Source organism: Anomaloglossus baeobatrachus, chromosome 1 (genome assembly GCF_048569485.1).
Source record: "Anomaloglossus baeobatrachus isolate aAnoBae1 chromosome 1, aAnoBae1.hap1, whole genome shotgun sequence".
Taxonomy (NCBI): domain Eukaryota; kingdom Metazoa; phylum Chordata; class Amphibia; order Anura; family Aromobatidae; genus Anomaloglossus; species Anomaloglossus baeobatrachus.
In genome coordinates, this window is record NC_134353.1 from 149,699,421 (window position 1) to 149,722,301 (window position 22,881).

A 22,881-nucleotide genomic window follows, 5' to 3' on the forward strand; every position below is an offset into this window, starting at 1 on the left:
TTGATGTGCAGGTCAGTCTTTTTGATATATTTTTTGTGCATTTCTTTCTGACTGAGCACTCTTCCCTGTAACCAGGGTGTATTCATACTCCTGTATAGCTGGATTCTTTCTGCCCAGACATGTAGATTTATAACCCAGATAGTGTCATTTTAACCCCTTCACGACCATGGACGGATATATCCGTCATGGATCGTGTCCCGGTAAGCCCCGCCCCCTGGATCGGCACACATATCAGCTGTTTTCAACAGCTGACATGTGTGCCTACATGTTCCGAGTGGAATCGCATTCCACCCGGAACATTAACCCCTTAGATCTCGCTGCCAAAGTCTGGCAGCGAGATCTATATGCGCGCGGCCATCTTTTTTACTTACCGCCGCCCCCTCCGGACGTCACGTGAGTGATCACGTGACGTTCGGTGGTTGCCATCGTAGCACAGGGTCATGTGATGATGCCTGGTGCTACGAAGTTTCACTTTCATTCTTCCTCGGCACGGAGCAGAGGAAGAAAGAAAGTGACTATTTCTGCTGTTTACAGCGGTATAGCTGTAATCAGCAGATAGCGATCAGCAATCGGATTGCTGATCGCTATAGCCCCCTAGGGGGACTAGTAAAATAAAATAAAAAAAGTAAAAAAAAAGTTTTAAAAAATTAAAAAAAAAACAAAAAACCTAAAAGTTCAAATCACCCCCCTTTCCCCCCATTGAAAATTAAAGGGTTAAAAAATAAATAAATATACACATATTTCGTATCGCCGCGTTCAGAAATGCCCGATCTATCAAAATATAAAATCAATTAATCTGATTGGTAAACGGCGTAGTGGCAAAAAAATTCCAAACGCCAAAATTACGTTTTTTGGTCGCCGCAAGTTTTACGCAAAATGTAATAACAGGCGATCAAAACGTAGCATCTGCGCAAAAATGCTACCATTAGAAACATCAGCTCGAGACGCAAAAAAATAAGCCGTCACTGAGCCATAGATCCCAAAAAATAAGAACGCTACGTGTTTCGGAAAATGGCGCAAAACGTGCGCCACTTTTATTGGACAAACTTGTGAATTTTTTTTAACCCCTTAGATACAAGTAAACCTATACATGTTTGGTGTCTACAAACTCGCACCGACCTCAGGTATCATACCCATACATCAGTTTTACCATATAGTGAACAACGTGAATAAAACATCCCAAAAACTATTGTGCCATCACACTTTTTTGCAATTTTTCCACACTTGGAATTTTTTTGCTGCTTTCCAGTACACCATATGGTAAAACTTATGGTTTCATTTAAAAGTACAACTTGTCCCGCAAAAAACAAGCCCTCATATGGCAAGATTGACGAAAAAATAAAAAAGTTACGGCTCTCGGAAGAAGGGGAGCAAAAAACAAAAACGCAAAACCGGAAAGTGCCCCGGGGCTGAAGGGGTTAAAGGGAACCAATCACCAGGATTTTCGCATATAACCTAAAGCCAGTGCTGTACTGGCACTATCAGGCTGATTCTATACATACCTGTAGTGGTCAGCTCGGATGTTTAGGTTTTGAAATCCAAGAAAGTGAAGTTTGTAAAATGAGCTGCTTCTTGAGTGACATTTGCACTGGAGCAGATAATATATTCATAATTATCCCCTCCCCCTGTTAGAATTAGCATAAGTATTATACAAACGACTCACTTTGTTTAGCAGGACCTGTGGGGAGGTCATACCCATGTGACCAGAAGGGGCGGGGCCTCAGCCACCAAAGCTGGATACCAGGTCACATGGGTATGACCTCACCACAGGTCCTGCTAGACAAAGTCAGTCGTTTGTATAATACTTATGCTAATTCTGCTGGCTAGCTCCCATGTGCAGTGCTGGCTCCGCTTCATTGATGACATTTTTGTCATCTGGGGGGGAGTCGCCTCGGAGCTTGAGGGCTTTGTGCATCACTTGAACTCCAACTCCTATAACATCTATCTCACATTCCAGGCTGATCTGGCTAAGGTCGACTTTTTGGATATTAGCATATCTACTGGTGATCAGGGTTTCCTGACCACTGATATCTACCGGAAGCCCTCCTCTGTGAATGCTCTGCTGCACGCATCCTCCGGCCATCCGAAATCCACTATTAATGCCATCCCTACAGGACAATTTATTAGTTTGAAACAGATTTGTTCTGATAAGAGTGTATTTGAGGATCGAGCTGGTGAGATGCGTGACAGATTTAGAGAGAGAGGTTACATTGCTAGATCCATTAAGAAGGCATATAGACGTGCCAAATCGGCCTCGCGAGATCAACTTCTGTTGAGATTTAAGCCCGACAAGACACGACGTGCTGAGTCGAGGGTTCGTTTTGTCTCTTCCTTCAATCATCAGTGGGACAACATTAGAGGTATCCTCACAAAACATTGGTCTGTGTTAAAAACAGAACCTGTTTTGAGGGATATACTACCCAAGCGACCTCTTATGACGGCTCGTCGGGGCCGGAGCCTGTGAGATATGTTGGTCCACAGTCACTATGTGACACGAAATAAATTACCATTCTCGACTGGACGTTCCAGATGTGGATCCTTTCCATGTGGTTCATGCCTCACGTGCCGTCATGGCAACATTATCAGGGCGACATCCTTTGCTTCCTCCAATGGATCCAAAACGTTCGAGATCCGACACTATATTTCTTGCAGCAGCACGGGCGTAATTTATTACGCCACGTGTGAATGCAATTTAATATATGTCGGACTCACAAGTCGTGAACTTAGGGTCCGGACGAGGGAGCATATCAGGGATATTATTGCCGCCAAGCAGGCAAAACCAGAGGATGTTGATACCCTTAAGACTATTCCCCGCCACTTCAGGTTGCATCACGGTTCGGAACTCTCAGGCCTTAAGGTGAGGGGGATCGACCGGGTGCACCTTGGACTTAGAGGTGGGGATATTCATAAGGCGTTGGCACGGGCGGAATGTCGGTGGATTTTTCTTCTCGACACAGTGGTACCCAGTGGATTGAATGAGACAGACGACAGACTTTTGCGTCTTTCTTATGATCCAGGATGTCTCTTCTGCGTTTTTTTGGCTTTAATGGGCTCTATGTTGGTTGTGTAATCCATGTGTTGGTCGCTTTTTTCAAGTCTTTTTAATCATTTTTATCTTTTTCCCTTTACAAATTAAAATTTTTTCCCCTGTATTCGTTTTTTCACAGTTTACCTCGTTTTTCCCATTTTGTGTCCTTACCTGATGACCCCCATGTCATACCTGAAACCATTGTCCTACTGCTCTGGAAAAAAGAGAGAGAAAAATAGAAAGGAAAAAAAGAAAAAAACTTCTATATGTGTGTGGCGCCCTGGACTAGCCAGGTAGCCACAGACAGAACACACCCCCACCCCCACCCCCAGACAGTTACATTAGTCAGACACAAAACCCTTGTTGCCTCCCTCCAGGGTCTGATGTCCACACCAGGTGGGGCGGAGCCAGGCAGTTGGCCCCACCCTCCAAGGAGTTCACAGGCCTGGAGGCGGGAAAAGGAGCAGATCAGTTTAGGAAGTGAAAGTGAGAGGTCACAAACTGCGTGTGTCTGGGTCGGAGCCCAGGCACTGACAGCAAGGTTGACAGACGGTTTTGGCCGTCTGCAGGAGTTGGTGGAACTCCGCAGAGCCGTAAGGACCAGGGCTGGGCGGTGGCCCACCGGTACCGGACTGGGGAACGGAGTGAAGCTAAGCACACACAGGCAGGTCCATCGGACCCCGACCAGACTTGGAGCCGCCGTCAGTAGTCAAATCCGAATGTGACAGGAACCCCCGGGGTTCCCTAACAACCAAGTCCCGATTGAAGGCAACCGCTCACACCGTGAGGATATACAGCCACCGCCACCGGCTAGAAATCCAAGGGCCAGCGCCTGTGGGCAAAACGGGCTCCTCCGGTATCTATACACCGGGGAGCGGACTACCGTTGGGAAGCCATTGGAGTCAACACAGTACACAAAGGTGCAGGGAGAGACAGCCACCATCACCTGTCCGGGGAGAGACACTGCAGACGGCTGCGGGACCCGTCCATCCATCCGTTTGGTTTACCGGAGACTTTGTGCCTCTTTTGCTGAGTGAGTACACCCGTGCCATCCGGCACCGCGCCGTGTTGTCCCTGCAACCCTGCACCTCCCCGTCACACCACCAGGCCCCGGGACCACCGACCCCTACCCACGGAGGGGGAAAACAACATCCCAGCTGCTCCCTACCATCGCTCCCGGGATCCCCGTCACCAGCAGCGGTGGTGCCCATCTTCACCACAACCCGTCGGTGGCGTCACGGACTAACTCCCCAAACAAACCAACCCCCCTTTTCACTCACAGGCGAGGAGCGCCGCTCGAGTCCCCGGATCCGAGCCACCGAGCAGCAGCAGCGCCGGACCCGAGCGTTAGCGAGCGCAGCGCCCCGCCGCCCGTGACATATGATCATCACTGAATATGAACTTATTCTATCACTTTACAGCTGTATTATTATAAACTTATATTATGATATGGTGATCTACTTCATATGTGTAATCTCAGCTATTGCTGTGATACTATAACTACAATGAATTGTTAATTATTCCTATTTTTTATGATGCTCTTAGCCTGTTTTGTATAAACTGTACGACTTGCCCTTACTCTTGCCAGTATATGACATGGCATCTGCAGTCGCGCTTCCTGGTTGCGGGATTGCGCATGCGCAGTGGGTGCGGCTCTCCTCTCAGCGTCCCCTGGGTAATATTGACGTCACTAAGGGAGTTTCCCTAACCCAGGCGACGCTGGAGTAGCCGACCAAACCGGCACCGTGCATCCCTGCCCCATGGAACCGTGACAGGTGCTGCAAATCCCATGGTATTCAGGCAAGTATATAATACTCACCTTTTCCTTTGTTGTCCACGGTCCCCTGAGGAAGTCATTACACGAAACACGTGTTGGGACTGTTCCCCATGTGTGCCCACATGTGTTTTAATCCACTCTGGTAAGCCCCTTCCTGGTTCTTGTGCTGTGGTGATTATGTATGCACCCTCTGTTTTACTGATATTTAACTCTGCATTTTTGTCCAGTGTATCACCCCTTTGGGGGTAAGCCGGCTGTATATTGAATTTTTACCTTATCGCCCATCACGTACCATTGTGGGGAGCTAGTATACCCCCTATACCTCTATACCTTTTGCATGTGGCCCCATATGGGGAATCTATCCGCCTGTCCCTGTCTAAAAACCTTTTTTTAATGTTTTATCATTGTCTATACCCCTGTTATTTCTTGTGTCTGACCAATTAAAATAATTTTTATGTGCACTAGCGCTTATGATTGGTGATTTTGTGATCATGGGGTATAGGGCTATTCAGGCAAATTAAAAGACTTCTGTTTCTCCTTTATGCATATGTTTATTGAAGTTGTTGCCTATCATCCTTGATGAAGTTCATATACACTGCTCTGTTTGTTCTAAATGTATTCATACTCCTGTATAGCTGGATTCTTTCTGCCCAGACATGTAGAATTATAACCCAGATAGTCATTTTAAAGGGAACCAATCACCAGGATGTTCGCATATAACCTAAAGCCAGTGCTATACTGGCACTATCAGGCTGATTCTCTACATACCTGTAGTGGTCAGCTCGGATGTATAGGCTTTCAAATCCAAGAAAGTAAAGTTTGGAAAATGAGCAGCTTCTTGAGTGACAGTTGCACTGGAGCAGATAATATATTCATAATTATCCCCTCCCCCTGTTAGAATTAGCATAAGTATTATACAAACGACTCACTTTGTCTAGCAGGACCTGTGGTGAGGTCATACCCATGTGACCTGAAGGGGCGGGGCCTCAGGCACCAAAGCTGGTTACCAGGTCACATGGGTATGACCTCACCACAGGTCCTGCTAGACAAAGTGAGTCGTTTGTATAATACTTATGCTAATTCTAACAGAGGGAGGAGATAACTATGAATATATTATCTGCTCGAGTGCAAATGTCACTCAAGAAGCAGCTCATTTTACAAACTTCACTTTCTTGGATTTCAAAACCTAAACATCTGAGCTGAGCACTACAGCATACTTCCCAACTTTTCAAGAAAGGAAAGAGGGACAAAGCACGTGGCGCGCTCAGCGCGCCGTGGCAAATTTTGACCACGCCCCTAGCCACACCCCTAACCACACCCATTTGGCAGTAAGGGTCATTCAGCAGATGTCCCGGACTGTTCATTCATATTTATAGCAGTCAGAATTTTTTTATATTTCTCTATGTCACTATATGACATGTTGCTTATTTGTGCCTATCAATCCGTGTTCACACGTTGCATAAATTCTGTGGTTTTTGTTTCTGTCTGCACCAAACTACACAATAACAATCTTCTCTGTTTTTTCCATTTTTGCTGCATTTTTTCTGCCTTTTCTCCATTATTTAATGTGTTTTTGGTTTAGGTGTGAATCTGCGTTTTTAAGTGTTTTTATTGTACAGAGAAGCTTTTTCCTGCATTTTTTTAAGCTCCACATAGAAACCTCCAGAGAAAAAAAACCCCGAAAACCGCAGAATTCAGTGGCGTCTTTTCATGGAATCACATCCACTTTACTTGGACAATTAAACACAGCAAAATAAATGTGCAAAAAAACAGCAGAAAAAAATGCAGCATTTTCACTACATGTGAATATGGACTAATTGTCCAAGCAAAGTGGATGAGACGTCATGAAATCTCCGCCCCTGGTGCGTGAAAGACACCGCTGAACTGTGCGGATTTGGTGTTTCTTTCTTTATAAGCTTCAGGATTCACATCAGCAACAAACATGTATCAAATAAGGGGACAATGCATAAAAAACACCGCAAACACGCAATAATCAGAGAACATTGTTATTGCACTCGTGGCGCGGACACCTGCAGAAAAAATGCAGCATTTACGCTATGTGTGAACACGGCCTCAGTGATCCATTTTTATTACATTTTTTATGGGATTTAATAAAGAAAAATAATAAATTGCGCCATTTTTTTCCCGCCATTTACCAATCCCCATAAATAACCTGATCGCTGTGTTGTTCGGGTCATTACAATTACAGGGACACCAAATATGTCCATGTTATTTGCTGATTTGTGATGTTTATTATTTTATAAAAAAGTGTAATAAAATTACATTATTCTATTTTTTTTATTATTTTTAGTAACTTTATTAGAAGAAAAAAAAATCCTCTTTTCCTCTCTCTAGAATACAGGAGATAAAGACACTGCTGTGTACAATGGAGCTGTGTCCTGTGTAATCTACTGTGTAAGAGGCTGCATTGTAGGTTCATTTACGTAAAATCCTCCCTCTGACATCATCAAGCCTAGTGGCTCAACAGCTAGAGCAGCTAAGAAAGTTAGGAGGCTGCTGGATACAAGTTTTGAACGTTGCTGGTTTGGATCCAAGGTGGTGCAGATAAAAAAAAAAAATTGTGTTTGTATTTTTTTCCTCATTTCTTTATAGTAGTTTTATGGGAACAAATGAATCTGACTCTTTCCTTCACCTACATTGAGATACAGTATTTATCTATCTATCCCTCTATCTATCTATCTATCTATCTATCTATCTATGATTCTATCTATCTATCTATGATTCTATCTCTATCTATGATTCTATCTATGATTCTATCTCTATCTATCTATTATCTGTCGTGTATCTATATATCCCTCTATCATCCATCCATCCCACTATCATCCATCCATCCATCCCTCCCTCTATCCCTCCATTCATCCCTCTATCCCTCCATTCATCCCTCTATCATCCCTCCATCCCTCCCTCTATCCCTTCATTCATCCCTCCATTCATCCATCCCTCCATCCATCTTTGCAGCTGAATAATCTGCTTCTGGTGTCTCACCTGCAATATAGTGGTCAAGATAAAAAAATCTTCCTACTGGTTTCAATACAGGCAGTAGCTCAGTGGTAAAGCTGCTGCCTTTGAAACAATGATCTCACAGTTCCACGGGTTCGCGTCCCGGCAGCCCCGAAAATCCAGAGCCGATGATAATTTAATTTAATTTATTCACTGCACTGAGGGGAGGAGCCTGGACATCAGCTGTGAGCCTCGGGAGTGCGGGACACACCTCTAAAATCGTGGCAGTCCCGCAGAATCCAGGACGGTTGGGAGGTATGCTACAGGTATGTATAGAATCAGCCTGATACTGCCAGTATAGCACTGGCTTTAGGTTATATAGAAAAATCCTGGTGATTGGTTCCCTTTAACACTAGAAGTCCCAGGAATTTCGAGCTCCATAGAGTTGCAATGGTTGAAATGTTAAATGACCCCTCTCTGGGACTTCTAGTGTTAAGTTAAGGGGGCTTTACACGCTACGACATCGCTAATGCGAACTCGTTGGGGTCACGGAATTGGTAACGCACATCCGGCCGCATTAGCGATGCCGTTGCGTGTGACACCGATGAGCGATTTTGCATCGTTGCAAAAACGTGCAAAATCGCTCATCGGTGACATGGGGGTCCATTCTCAAAAATCGTTACTGCAGCAGTAACGAAGTTGTTCCTCGTTCCTGCGGCAGCACACATCGCTCCGTGTGATGCCGCAGGAACGAGGAAGCTCTCCTTACCTACCTCCCGGCCCCAATGCGGAAGGAGGTGGGCGGGATGTTACGTCCCGCTCATCTCCGCCCCTCCGCTTCTATTGGGCGGCGGTTCAGTGACGCAGCTGTGACATCGCTGTGACGCTGAACGAACCGCCCCCTTAGAAAGGAGGCGGTTTGCCGGTCACAGCGATGTCGCCGGACAGGTAAGTAGTGTGACGGGTTTGGGCGATGTTGTGTGGCACGGGCAGCGATTTGCCCGTGTCGCACAACAGATGGGGGCGGGTACCCACGCTGGCGATATCGGTACCGATATCGCAGCGTGTAAAGTGGCCTTTAGAGTCCCAGTATATAACAGATCACCTTGTAGTTTGTTACTGAGCTCACATGCATTGGCCAATACATAAGCTAAGTGTAATAATCCAGAATGGGGAGCCGGAGCACCTGGTGTGTGCAGGGCAACAAAGAATCCACAAGCTATCACTAGCTCCACCAGTGGATCAGAAGGTGGTAGTCATATAAGCCAGTGTCAGTGCCAGAGATCACGTGGTACCGGGGATGAGGAGGAGTAGGAGTCAATGGGGAGCCGGGTCAGAAACCAAGAGATAACGTCATGGACAGAAAGAGAACAATAACCAAAGTCTGTAACTAGCTGAGGTCAGGAGCTGGGAGATCAGGTAATAATGGGGAAAACACAGAGACGGTACAACAGAGAGAGGAAGAACGGAGGTCAGGAAGGACGGACACAGGAGAACGGGAGACAGGGAGGTTGAAAAATTGTCAGGAGGACGGGAGAACAAGGAGGACGGACAGGAACAGGTACTTTCAGGGACCAGCAATCATGCTGCATAGCACAACTATAACTGGCGCCAGATCACCGGAGATGACCCCTAGATAAGGCGCCGTGATCCTGGAAAAACTCCTCCCATAGTCCAAGCCTCAGGAAAAGCTGACATCCCTGCAGCAGAAAGGTCAAATAGGTCATGACACTAAGTATCTCTTTTTTTCAAATATTCCAATATCAGTAATGCAATACCAGAGTTCCCTTATTCAATGTTAGCATTTTAGAGTGCAGCTGTATGTATTTCTGTAGGATTTGAACTTAGGACCTCACTGGTGAAAGGCTACAGTGCTGACCACTGAGCTTCCTTGCAGTCTGAAAGGACTGTTTCCAGCATTTCAAATAATCACATATTTGCAGGGCAGATGATATATTGCTGATTAATGAAGGGATTGCTGGGACCATAACAATGTTGAAAAGAGGGCTCTGAAATGCCTTTCTGAAATGGAGCATAGGATGCACATGTGCACCTCCTCTGTTCACTGTCTATGGGAGGTCGGGGACCATAGCGCCCGTTCTCTCTGGCTTTCTCATAGACAATGAGTGGAGCAGTGATGCCCAGGTCCTCTATTCTGACGAAGGAATTTCTTTAGGCTCTCGCCAATCAGTACAATGTCATATGTCCTGTGGATGGGTTTTACCTTGAAACTTTTTGAATTATTATCCTTTAACTTTACTGAACCTCAACGTCACCATCATCATGACGGAACTCCCACCTGTTAAATTACAATTTCAGCTCTGACACATCTCTACACTTTAGGTTTTGATTTGGTAACAAAATATAAAAGAAAACATATTGTATGGTAAAATGTTTACCAATACGTACATGTATATTTACCAGACCGAATCTTGTGTTAGTACATGATTAATATGGCAGTGATGTTAGGCCAACATTTTCCCAATACCAGTCAGACACAAGTCGTTCTGCTCAGATTACCAGTATCAGTGACAGTAACAATCGGCATATTATGGCATATAACCAGCTCTAGCTACAGCCTGTAATAGCTCAATCAACCCTCTGTTGTTACACCAGGAGAGATAAATGGCTATTCAGCTACCATGGTTAATATGGCTGACCTTATTTCTATGCTCATTACCCCTATGACCGGATGTACGGTATTTAGCAGGGAAACTTCAATGTTAAAGCCCTGGTGATTATAAAGGAATCTAAAGGATAATTTTCCATATATGAAAACAAAGTATTATGTGGTAGAGTGCGTAAAAGAAGTATTGAACTTATTTGACCCACTGTACTGTACAATGCAAAATTTCTCATTACTACACATCACTAAATTTATGGACATCTATAGTTTGATTTCTTTGGCTGTGTGGATTGGATGAGTTGTTACCATCATCTGGTAAGAAATTCGTGTTAGTGGCACCTTAAGAAATATATTTACTTAAAAAATTGGTGACATGTTCAATACTTATTTCACCCGCTGAATGTATATGTGATGAAATAATTTAGCAGACAGGAAAACAGGTCTGAAAACACTAAACAGGAATTGGAGGCAACAAGAAAAAAATGAAGATTTGCACATGTATATCACAGGACTAAAGGCCACATTACACACAGAAATAAATCTTTGGCAGAGCTGTGGTTGCAGTGAAATCCTGGACATATTGTTCCATTTGTACACAGCCACAAACCTGGCACTGATTGTCCACAATTTCACTGCAACCACAGATCTGCCGCAGATTTATCTCTGTGTGTAAAGTGGCCTGAAGTCTGTGTCCAATTAATTAGGAGTAGTGCTGTATATGCTAGTCTTAGGCGGGCTTTGCACGTTGCAACATCGCAAGCAGATGCTGCGATGTCGCACGCGATAGTGCCCGCCCCCGTCGCAGGTACAATATCTTGTGAAAGCTGGCGTAGCGAAAATTATCGCTACGCCGGCCTCACATGCACTCACCTGCCCTGCGACCGTCGGTCTTGCCGGCGACCCGCCTCCTTATTAAGGGGGCGGGTCGTGCGGCGTCACTGCGACGTCACACGGCAGGCGGCCAATAGGAGCGGAGGGGCGGAGATGAGCGGGATGTAAACATCCCGTCCACCTCCTTCCTTCCGCATTTCCTACGGAAGCCGCGGTGACGCCGGTAGGAGATGTTCCTCGCTTCTGCGGCTTCACACACAGCGATGTGTGCTGCCGCAGGAGCGAGGAACAACATCAGACCGTCGCGTCAGCGTAATTATGGATTACTCCGACGCTGCACCGATGATACGATTATGACGCTTTTGCGTTCGTTAATCGTATCATCTAGGCTTTACAGACTGCGATGTCGCATGCGATGCCAGATGTGCGTCACTTTCAATTTGACCCCACCGACATCGCACCTGCGATGTCGTAGTGTGCAAAGCCCGCCTTAGTCTAATTTCACACATCAGTTTTTTGCAATCAGGCACAATCCGGTTTGTGCCTGATGCAACGGATCCGTGAAAGAGTGTGAAAAAACTGATGCGACGGATCCGGTAAAAAACGGATCCGGGTTTTTTTTGTTTTTTTTTTTTATAAAGCTGAGAGAGAGGGAGAGACCCCATCATCAACGCACACGCAGGCACTCCCGCACGCAACATCACCGCACACACCCCGGCACTCCCGCATGCATCATCCCCGCACACACCCCGGCACTCCCGCACGCATCATCCCCGCACACATCCCGACACTCCCGCACGCATCATCACCGCACACACCCCGACACTCCCGCACGCATCATCCCCGCACACACCCCGACACTCCCGCACGCATCATCACCGCACACACCCTGACACTCCCGCACGCATCATCCCCGCACACGCCTCGACACTCCCGCACGCATCATCCCCGCACACACCTCGGCACTCCCACACGCATCATCCCCGCACACACCCCGACACTCCCGCACGCATCATCCCCGCACACACCCCGACACTCCCGCACGCATCATCCCCGCACACACCCCGACACTCCCGCACGCATCATCCCCGCACACACCTCGGCACCCCCGCACGCATCATCCCCGCACACACCCCGACACTCCCGCACGCATCATCCCCGCACACACCTCGGCACCCCCGCACGCATCATCCCCGCACACACCCCGACACTCCCGCACGCATCATCCCCGCACACACCCCGACACTCCCGCACGCATCATCCCCGCACACACCCCGACACTCCCGCACGCATCATCCCAGCACACACCCCGCCACTCCCGCACGCATCATCCCCGCACACACCCCGACACTCCCGCACGCATCTTCCCCGCACACACCCCGACACTCCCGCACGCATCCTCCCTGCACACACCCCGGCACTCCCGCACGCATCATCACAGCACACACCCCGGCACTCCCACACGCATCATCCCCGCACACACCCCGGCACTCCCGCACGCATCATCCCCGCACACACCCCGGCACTCCCGCACGCATCATCCCTGCACACACCCCGGCACTCCCGCACGCATCATCCCTGCACACACCCCGACACTCCCGCACGCATCATCCCCGCACACACCCCGGCACTCCGGCACGCATCATCATCACCGCACACCCCGACACTACCTCAGTGACGTCAACGCTGACAGCGCGACTCCCTCAGTTGCTGCATGGATCTGACAGGATCGGCGGTGTTTCACAGCCGCTCCTGTCAGCTTCATGTAGCAGAGCTGAAAGCGTCGCGGGACCTATGTGGATTACGTCGGACCAGGAGGCACGGCACGTGTTTGTGCATACACACACGTGGAATATATGCGCCCGTTTGTGTGGTAAAACCTATGATGTTGCTGTGATGGGAGATACTATTATGGTGACTGGTAAAGACTCCCCTGATGAGTAAAGGGACGACGAAACGCGTCGGGGGTGACCTCATCAATCCACACATGATGCGATGACAGGAGGAAGTATACCCTGATCCGCAGAATCTGTTCCATTTCTTCCAAAAAAGGATTATGACGACAACTAAGAAGGAGAGAGTCGGTCATGCATAAATATTATGAAATGGTTTATATCGATAAGTGAACTGGGTGAGATCTTTCCATATTTCATATCTATTTATATAAGACCCGTAGCAGTTTGGAAATGATTTTAGTGGTCAAAAGTGATTTAGATCTCATCTAGTTTGCAAGCAATCCCGGTTTTTCCCTGTTATTTGGGTGGTGAACTCCATCACGGGTATATATGGGAGCTAAATACCACTGTGAATTTAGCCACTTCACGGGGTTTGTTTGTCTTTATGCAGTACGCATACACTGGGTTTCCCCTGTTATGGGAGAGTAGTGTGTGTGTTTTTTATGTTCACGAGTTTATGTGACTTCTGTCACTTTTATTGATTCACTATATTAAAAGTTAAGTTTTAGGAGAGTTTTCTTGTTCCATACGTTGGATTGTGTATTTCTCCTTGACCCTTTCCTTGCTATTCAATATCTCTGTTGTTGGGTCTATAATATATTAGTATCTAGCTTACAGTTTTGCCCCTAATCAGCCCCTATCTGTACAATTACAACACTGCAGTTATGGCTGGAAAGGCTACTCTAGTTTCTTTTATCCTAATACAGGAATTGTGTCGCCCAGGGATAGGGGGTACTCAGATCCGGGCCAAGGGGTCACTTCCGTAGGTATCACAGTGGCGTGACCCGGTCTGTGATCCCAGGCTCCACAACAAAAAAAGGGGATTAGTTAAGGGAGATTGTCCATGATGCCACCCATGGGTTGTGGTGATGAGATGGTGGCACAGCCGCTGCCTCTGGGGATCGTGCCCGGGAATGGTGGTGTGGGGCAGCAAGGTGGAATCCCCTCCATGGGTAGGGGAGGTGTAGTCCCGGGGCCCAATTGGGAGTTGTGGTGGTGGCAGGGATTGCAGGGAGCAGGAAACTCACAGTTCGGTTGTCTTGGTGTTGGATGAAGCTAGACTGATGTGTGTGGTCATAAAACACAGAGTCCTCTGTAAACCAACTTGCCGGTGACCGGGAGCCTTTTGGAGGGATTGTGCTGGTCCCACACACGGTGAAATGAGCAGGAGCCCTCTTTTGTTGCACTGCATCTTGTAGTCTGCTTAGCTCCTCTGGTTGGAACGGGGGAAGTCCACTTCTCTGCACTATTCCGGGTTCCCAATGCCGGCGAGCCACTACCCTGCCCGGTCCACTTTGGTTCCCCTCCTAGTGCCTGACCTGTTCCTCCAACCCCTGACCGCTCTGCAACTTTCTCTGCAGCCCAGGAGACACACTCCTGACTGCTCTACTGCTCTGCTGCTCTCCTCCGACTGAACTCCTCCCCTGCTGCTCTTTTCAGCTCAGCTCCTGACTGGGGGGGAGGGGCGGCTGCTCATATGCACCATGTGGGGGGGGGGGGGGGTGTAATCCCAAGGAGGAAGTGATTCCTGCACCCTTGGTGGGGGGTACAGTCATCTGTGACTACCTGGTTTTGCCAGGGCGTCACAGAATCTGACTATCACTGCAGAGGTTCCTGTTTTCTTTCTATGAAGTGACTACTGACTTAGGGCTAGGACACACGGGGAGTAAAACGGTCGGAGTGGAATATGCTAAAAACATCGCATTCCACCCAGACCCATGTTACTCTATGGGGCCGTTCCCATCTGCAATTATTTTGTCAGCCCTAATCGGACCGAGAAAACAGTCGCAGCATGCTGAGGGTGGAATCTGATCAGGTTTTCACTTTCCCCCATAGACATAGAGTGAAGCATCGCATTGCACTCGGATGACACCGTAGTGCAGTGCAATAATCACATCAGCTGGCAATGGCGATAGGGAGATTAATCCCTCCCTCTACTCCTCGCCTAGCACCTGCCCTCTCTTCTGTAGCTGTGATCCGATCGCTGGATCAGATCACAGTGACATGACACTTGGCTTACACTTGCAGCACAGTGGGAGCCGAGAGTCGCATCCGATGCACTCGCATTGGATGCCACACACTCGTGTGGCGAGCAAGAAGTAAGATAGCCGGGACAGACCAGGACAGATGGGGACAAAATCATATAGCACACCAGGAGTAGTATAGAACACAATGCAATAAGTGGCAAGGGACAGGAAGGGCAAATGAAAGAAAGGCATCTAAGGGGTTATTCAGAAGAGTGGTCAAAGTACAGATGTCAGATCAGAACACAAAGAGTCAATCCAATAGTACAAACATTAAGAACAATATCTGGCAAGGGAAAGACGGATAAGGAAGCTTAAAGGGAACCTGTCATCAGAAATTTGGCTTTCAACCTAAATGTTTCCCCCTCTGCAGCTCGTGGGCTGCATTCTAGTAAGGTTTCTATACTTTTTGTGCCCCCTTTTAAACCAAAATAAATACTTTATAAAGTTATACCTTTTGGTATGAAAATCTTGTAAATTTTCCATGGGGGCGGGCCGTCTGGTGTCCGTTGCTGTCCCTTACGCCGTCCCCCCACGCTCCAAATCATCCCTAAGGACGCCGCCCATGTGACGTGGTCGCAGGCACGAGAGTATGGGCGGTGCTTTGATTGCATCACAAGTGCCCGCCCATACTCTCGTGGCCGCGCTGTCCCCTCTGTACGTCGTTCAGATCCTCTCCGCTTCTCCTGTGCTGTGCTGCTCCTCCCATCTATTTCCTGCTGCAGGGTACGATGGGAAGGAGGTGACGTCTGGTCATTTGGCCGGCGCAGAACACTGGAGGCAGAGGGGAAAGGGCGGGCACGAGAGTATGGGCGGGCACTTGCGATGCAATCACAGCGCTGCCCATACTCTCGTGCCTGCGACCACATCACCAGGTGTCCTGGGATATGAAATGGAGCAATGCGGGACGGTGTCAATCTGCAGGAGGGACAGCGACGGACACCAGATGGCCCGCCCCCATGGAGAATTTACAAGATTTTCATACCAAAAGGTATAACTTTATAAAGTATTTATTTTGGTTTAAAAGGGGGCACAAAAAATATAGGAAACTTACTAGAATGCAGCCCACGAGCTGCAGGGGGGGAAACATTTAGGTTTAAAGCCAAATTTCTGATGAGAGGTTCCCTTTAAATCCAGCATAAATCTGCTTTAGGGGAAATTAAAAAAAAAAGTGCACACAATATATTACTAACCTCTATGGTTTCTGCATGGTACAATATCAAGAAAGGTATAGGACCAATCCAAAGTTTTATCAGTGGAATATGTCTCAGCAACTCAGAGTATTCATTCATTTGCTGAAAAAAATCTGAAAAAAAAAAATAAAAATAAAAAAACAAACAAACACAATTTCTCAGCATTCTGTTCTTGAAAGAACGTAAAGCACCACTTCAGTGGTTTTTATTTTTTTTCAACACAGAATTGGCACTTCAAAACTAAGCCTCCTGTCATACACTCACCTTCCAACAGCGCCATCTTGTGCCCGTAACTTCTGACTGGCTAAAAGTCAGAAGTTACAGCACAAGCTCCCAATGCAATTCAATGAGTGCCAGAATGAGGCTCTCATAATGGTGCTTGACACGCTGCGACATCGCTAACAATATATCGTCGGGGTCACGTCGTTAGTGACGCACATCCGACGCCGTTAGTGACATCGCAGCATGTGACACCAAGGAGCAACGATCAACGATCGCAAAATCATTCAAAATCGATGATTGTTGACACGTCGCTCCTTTTCAAAATATCGCTACTGCTGCAGGTACGATGTTGTTCGTCGTTCCTGCGGCACCACACATCGTTATGTGTGACACCGCAGGAACAACGAACATCTGCTTACCTGCGTCCACCAGCAATGCGGAAGGAAGGATGTGGGTGGGATGTTACGTCCCGCTCATCTCCGCCCCTCCGCTTCTATTGGACGGCTGCCGCTGTGACGTCGCTCTGACGCCGAACGCACCTGCCCCTTGAAGGAGGGATTGTTCGGCGGTCACAGCGATGTCGCTGACCAGGTATGTGCGTGTGACACTGCCGTAGCGATAATGTTTGCTACGGCAGCGATCACCATATGTCGCACGAGCGACGTGGGCGGGTGCTATCGCGCACGACATCGCTAGCTGTCACAGCGTGTAAAGCACCCTTTAGACTTCTATTGAGTTGTGACCTCTGCATTCCATGAAACACTGGAACTATTGAGAGGTCACAGATCACAGGAGACCGACCGGGGTGGCGGCCATAAAAGATGAAGATGCCGGCATGTGACTAGAAGACCGGGGACAGGGTCTTATAATCATCACTCCAACGGGGCAATAAAAAAAAAAACGTTGGAGTGGTGCTTTAAAGATAGTAATTCATTCTAGACAAATTTTTCTTGAAAACAGAAATGTGCACATTATTTAACAAAAACACTACCTCAAAAAGGAATCAGTCAGAAGTTTCCTGGATTTTTTTCATGTGTATTATTTGTCTGTACTCACAAAGCTTATGTTGAAGTAGTTTTAATCAGAAAATATTTTTCAATGCAACCACTCCAATTTGTATTATATTACAGTATTGCAGAATACAATGGTCACTGCAGTGGTATATAAAAATGACAAATATTCTATTATCAAACACTCCACTTAGTGAAGTGTCATTGACACCAACACTGAGGGGCACTTTGCACACTACGACATCGCAAGCCGATGCTGCGATGCCGAGCACGATAGTGCCCACCCCCGTCGCAACTGCGATATCCTTGTGATAGCTGCTGTAGCGAACATTATCGCTACGGCAGCTTCACATGGACTCACCTGTCCTGCGACCGTCACTCTGGCCGGCGACCTGCCTCCTTATTAAGGGGGCGGGTCGTATGGCGTCACTGCAACGTCACACGGCAGGCGGCCAATAGGAGCGGAGGGGCGGAGATGAGCGGGATGTAAACATCCCGCCTACCTCCTTCCTTCCGCATATCCTACGGAAGCCGCAGTGACGCCGGTAGGAGATGTTCCTCGCGCCTGCGACTTCACACACAGCGATGTGTGCTGCTGCAGGAGCGAGGAACAACATCGGACCGTCGCGTCAGCGTAATCATGGATTACGCCGACGCTGCACCGATGATACGATTACGACGCTTTTGTGCTCGTTAATCGTATCATCGAGCCTTTACACACTACGATGTCGCATGAGATGCCGGAAGTGCGTCATTTTCAATTTGACCCCACCGACATCGCACCTGCGATGTCGTAGTGTGCAAAGCCCGCCTGAGAGCTTACGTCAGATAATAGAGTCTAGGCTGTGTCCGTGTCGTTGTAGTTGCAGTTCTAAACGCATCCTCTGGCAGAAAATGCTTTTGCCAAAGTTGCTTTTAACCACAAAATTGCGGTAAATAAGCGTGCGTTTTTACCGCGTTTTAGTCGCGTTTTTAGAGCTTTTTACCTGCGTTTCCATTTGCTTAAAGTCAGATGAGTTTTGATTAAAAAGACACTACTAAATAAAGTTTTGACATACAAACACTATGAAGAAAGGGAAAAAAAGGGAAATAAATATAATTATTTAAATCATAACGAAGATAGTTAATATTTAATCTAATTATAGCGGTTTTATACTATTTATCGCTAAAATTCCAAGAAATTATTATTTTTAATTAATTTAATTCTCGGACTATGGGTGTGTGTAACGGGACATATTCCATTATTTTGATGTCAGAAACGCATGCGTTTATGTAGTCCAAAACGCATCCTTTCTGCAGCCTAAAAGCATGTAAAACGCTGGAATTTTGATGTTGCTTGTGTGACGCCCTGGAAAAACCAGGGTGTCACAGAGCCTGCAGAAATCCAGCAAAGTGCAGGCCATTCTCCTCCTTGCCACCAACACAGTCCTCACACAGATGCACACCAACCAATCAGGCTCTACTCACCCCCTCCTCAGGAAAAGGGGAGGGATTGGAAAGCACTGAGGAAGTGTTAGAGCAGAGTTTAGTCAGTCCGTGCTGAGGTCAGTGGAAAGCTGACAGGGGAAGCGGAGAAAGTGGTAGCCGGGATTGGGGCCCTGGACTACTGGACTAGGTGGCTGTAAGGGCCCTTGCTGTGCATCCGTGTGCGGAACCCGAGCACACCCCTGCAGAGGCTACCGGCATCCAGCCTTGGTTCACTATAAGGACTCTGTGTGACTTTAATCTGAATAGTGAGTACACCAGTACCCTCAGGCACAGCGCCGCGCTACGCCGCCCTGCCCTGCACCCTTCCAGCAGCTCCATCGTCATCACCCCAGCGGGCCCCGGGACTCACACCCCCTACCCATGGGGGGTCAACACCTAGCTGTGCCACAACACCGCCACCTGGGAGCCCCCACCATCATCAGCAGCGGTGGTACCAACAATTACCACGACCCGTGGGTGGCATCACAAACAATCTCCATAGTGGCCCCAGCCGCGCACTCACCCGATCACCAACTCAATCCCCATTTTCACTCGTGGGCGAGGAGCGCTGTTCGAGTCCCGGGTCCGGCCCACTCGAACCATCAAGGAGAAGGTACCGGACACGAGCGTGATCTCCCCCGAGCAGCCCCCCGTGACGGGGGACTGGCCCCCGCCCGCGACAACTTGGCGTCACGAACAGGATAGAACCAGTGTACTTACCGGTAGACGTGCGCCTTGTGGTTCCAGTCAGCGGCATCCCGCTGAAAAGTCTGAAGATCCGCCATCTTGGGCGCGAAAGTTTCCCGCTCGAGTCTTCTTCCTCGAGCGGTGGGTGCGAAAAAGAGGCTCCGCCCCTGGGAACGCGGGCTGAAGTGAAGGCGCCGGAGGACCGGAAGCGAAAGAAAAACTTTAGCAAGTTGCTAGAAGGAGTGCCCCTAAAATACCAAGGGGAGGGACGCAGATGGAGGATGTCTTCTCCCAAGCCTGATGGCTGCCCGCTGGAGCGGCGGCGCCCGACTGGGAAGCCGCCAACGAGGAAGAAGAAGCTGCAGTCCCTGCTCCGGTCGCAGGAGTGGCGGACCCCGAGACTCCGGTGGTGACTCCCCGTGTAGCAGCTGGCGGTGACCCGCCTGCCACAGGAAGGATGTCGGCTCCAGCAGTCCACCCGCCCAAAACGGGAGCAGCAATCAACCCAGATGGCATCGGCTTCGGCGGTCCGCCCAGCCGCAATGGTAGCAATGCCCTGTAAGTTAAACCCCGAAGTTCCAGTTTTAAAGTTTTGAAGGACTCGCTCCTATGTGACCCGTTCTTATTTGTTGAACGCCCCCATGTTCCCATGGGGCGCCATCCGGTACGCCGGGTGGAAGGAGCCGGACCCTGCCTGACTTGTTGAACGCCGCTGGGGCCGGAACCCAAGTGGGCGCCATCAGGGGTCGGAGCCCCTGGTGGAGGATAGCAGGGAGTTAAAGGAGCAAGGACAGTCCCATACAGAGCCCAGCCTACCGTACCCGCACCGCAGGCAGTGGAAAACGGGGTCTTTATGGAGAGTGTCACCGTGAGTGAGGTGGCATTGGGGACCCGTGCTGCCCGTGGTGGACTGGGGAAAGTGGCTGGAGGAGGCTGCGTCGACAGCAAAGCCCCGTAGTTAATGGGGTCCCCCGTCCCGTACCCGTTCCCGCTTGGGTGGCCTGGCCAAATTCCCGTTTCCTGGACTGGGGAAAAGGGGTGCTGCCCACTTCTTAGGGGCAGCATCAAGGCTCAGGTTGTTTGGGTGGGAAAGCGGGAGGACCCGAACTCTGTGTGACTTTAATCTGAATAGTGAGTACACCAGTACCCTCAGGCACAGCGCCACGCTACGCCGCCCTGCCCTGCTCCCTTCCAGCAGCTCCATCGTCATCACCCCAGCGGGCCCCGGAACTCACACCCCCTACCCACGGAAGGGTCAACACCTAGCTGCACCACAACACCGCCACCCGGGAGCCCCCACCATCATCAGCAGCGGTGGTGCTAACAATCACCACGACCCGTGGGTGGCGTCACGAACAATCTCCATAGCGGCCCCGGCCGCGCACTCACACGATCACCAACCCAATCCCCATTTTCACTCGTGGGCGAGGAGCGCTGCTCGAACCCTGGGTCCGGCCCACTCGAGCCACCAAGGAGAAGGTACCGGACCCAAGCGTGATCTCCCCCGAGCAGCCCCCCGTGACGGGGGACTGGCCCCCGCCCGCGACACTTGCTTTTTACAACTTCTCATTGAGTTCAATGTTAGCAAAATGCAGCCCAAATGGCAAGAACAATTGACATGCTGCTTCTTTGAACGCAGAGTTTTTGCCCAAAATTATGCAAACTAAACGCAGCGTTTTGAACTGCAAAGTGCGCACAAGAAATCCACTTTTCCCATAGACGTTGCTGGAAAATCAAAACGCATGCATTTTGGCATGAAAACGCTGCAGTTCAAAACGCTGCAGAAAAGCAGGTGAAAACGCAAAGTGCGGACACAGCCTTAAAGTAGTTAAGGGTATGTGCACACGATCCGGACATGCTTTGACCTGGATGCAGCGTGTCTTCTCCTGTAGCGGGATCTTCCCGCAGGAGACCACAGCTGCCTGTACCCACGATCAGGGTCCAGGCTGCTGCGGTCTGTCTGTTCTTCTTGTGGAGAACACTTGTGTCGCCGCAGCATAAATTGACCTGCTGCGGCTCGGAAAGCCATGCCACATATAAATTTATGCAGCTGGAGAAAAGAAATAACGTGGCCAGGAGATTTCTATAAATCCATCCACTATGCTTGTACTGCACAACGCAGCGTTTTTGACGCAACGAAAAAACTGCATCCAAAACGCTGTGAATCCTGATCGTGGGAACTCACCTTACGGCTATGTTCACACGTGGCATATTTTTTGTCAGTGCATCTTGAGTGCATCTTGAGTGCATCTAAATGCACCAAAAACGCTCCGCGGCAAAAATGCAATGCGTTTTTACCGCAGTTTGTCTAATGCGTTTTCTTAAGTCAAATCTATTGACTGGAGGGCTCAAAAACGCGCCGACTCCTGGCGCCATTATTTGAAATCTGCACCGCCGTCATTTTCAGGATGGCGCCTGCGCATGACCGCAATGTCAGCTTATATGCATGACGTAGGACGAGTCATGCATCCAGGCTTCATAATAAGAAGGACAAAGATGGCCAAAAGAGGAGACGCCGGACCCTGAGAACGGAAACAACCATCCGACCAGTCTGCACCACACCGACCATTAAGTAAGTATTATAAAGTGATTTTTACTTTCTACACAGCGGCCTGGGCTCTTATATACAGTATGTTAGAATGCTGTATATAAGAGCCCACTGGTGGTGGCCGCAGCTTATAGTTGCCATATCTGGTGACAGGCTCCCTTTAAATCAATTTTTATACTTACCTGTCTCCAGTGCTGCTGTTGCTTCTGGGTCTCGCTCATTATGCATCATGAGTTTGTCTCGGGCGGGGAGGAGGGTGTCAGCACTGCGCTCACCCCACTGCTCGGGTCCAGCTGCTGCTGCTCTGTGGTGGCTCGAGCGGTGGGCCGGATCCCGGGGGTCTCGAGCGGCACTCCTCGCCCGTGAGTGAAAGGGGTATTTGGGTGTGGGGATTGTTTATTGTCCGTGACGCCACCCACGGTTGTGGTGATTTGTTGACACCACCGCTGCTCTGTATGGGGATCCCGGGAGTGATGGTATGGAGCAGCTAGATGTTAGTCCTCCCCTCCGTGGGTAGGGGGTTGGTTGTCCCGGGGCCCAGTGATGAGGTGG

At 48.9% G+C, this 22,881-nt stretch overlaps 1 protein-coding gene across 1 annotated transcript in view; it reads right to left on the reverse strand.

Annotated features, from left to right (window-relative positions):
* LOC142290546 (cytochrome P450 4V2-like) overlaps positions 1-22,881 on the reverse strand; it is a 146,337-nt gene that overhangs the window by 117,084 nt on the left and 6,372 nt on the right. Inside the window, exon 2 of the mRNA XM_075334511.1 lies at positions 16,396-16,508. Coding sequence (XP_075190626.1) covers positions 16,396-16,508 — 113 coding nt within the window. The remainder of the gene's footprint in view (positions 1-16,395; positions 16,509-22,881) is intronic.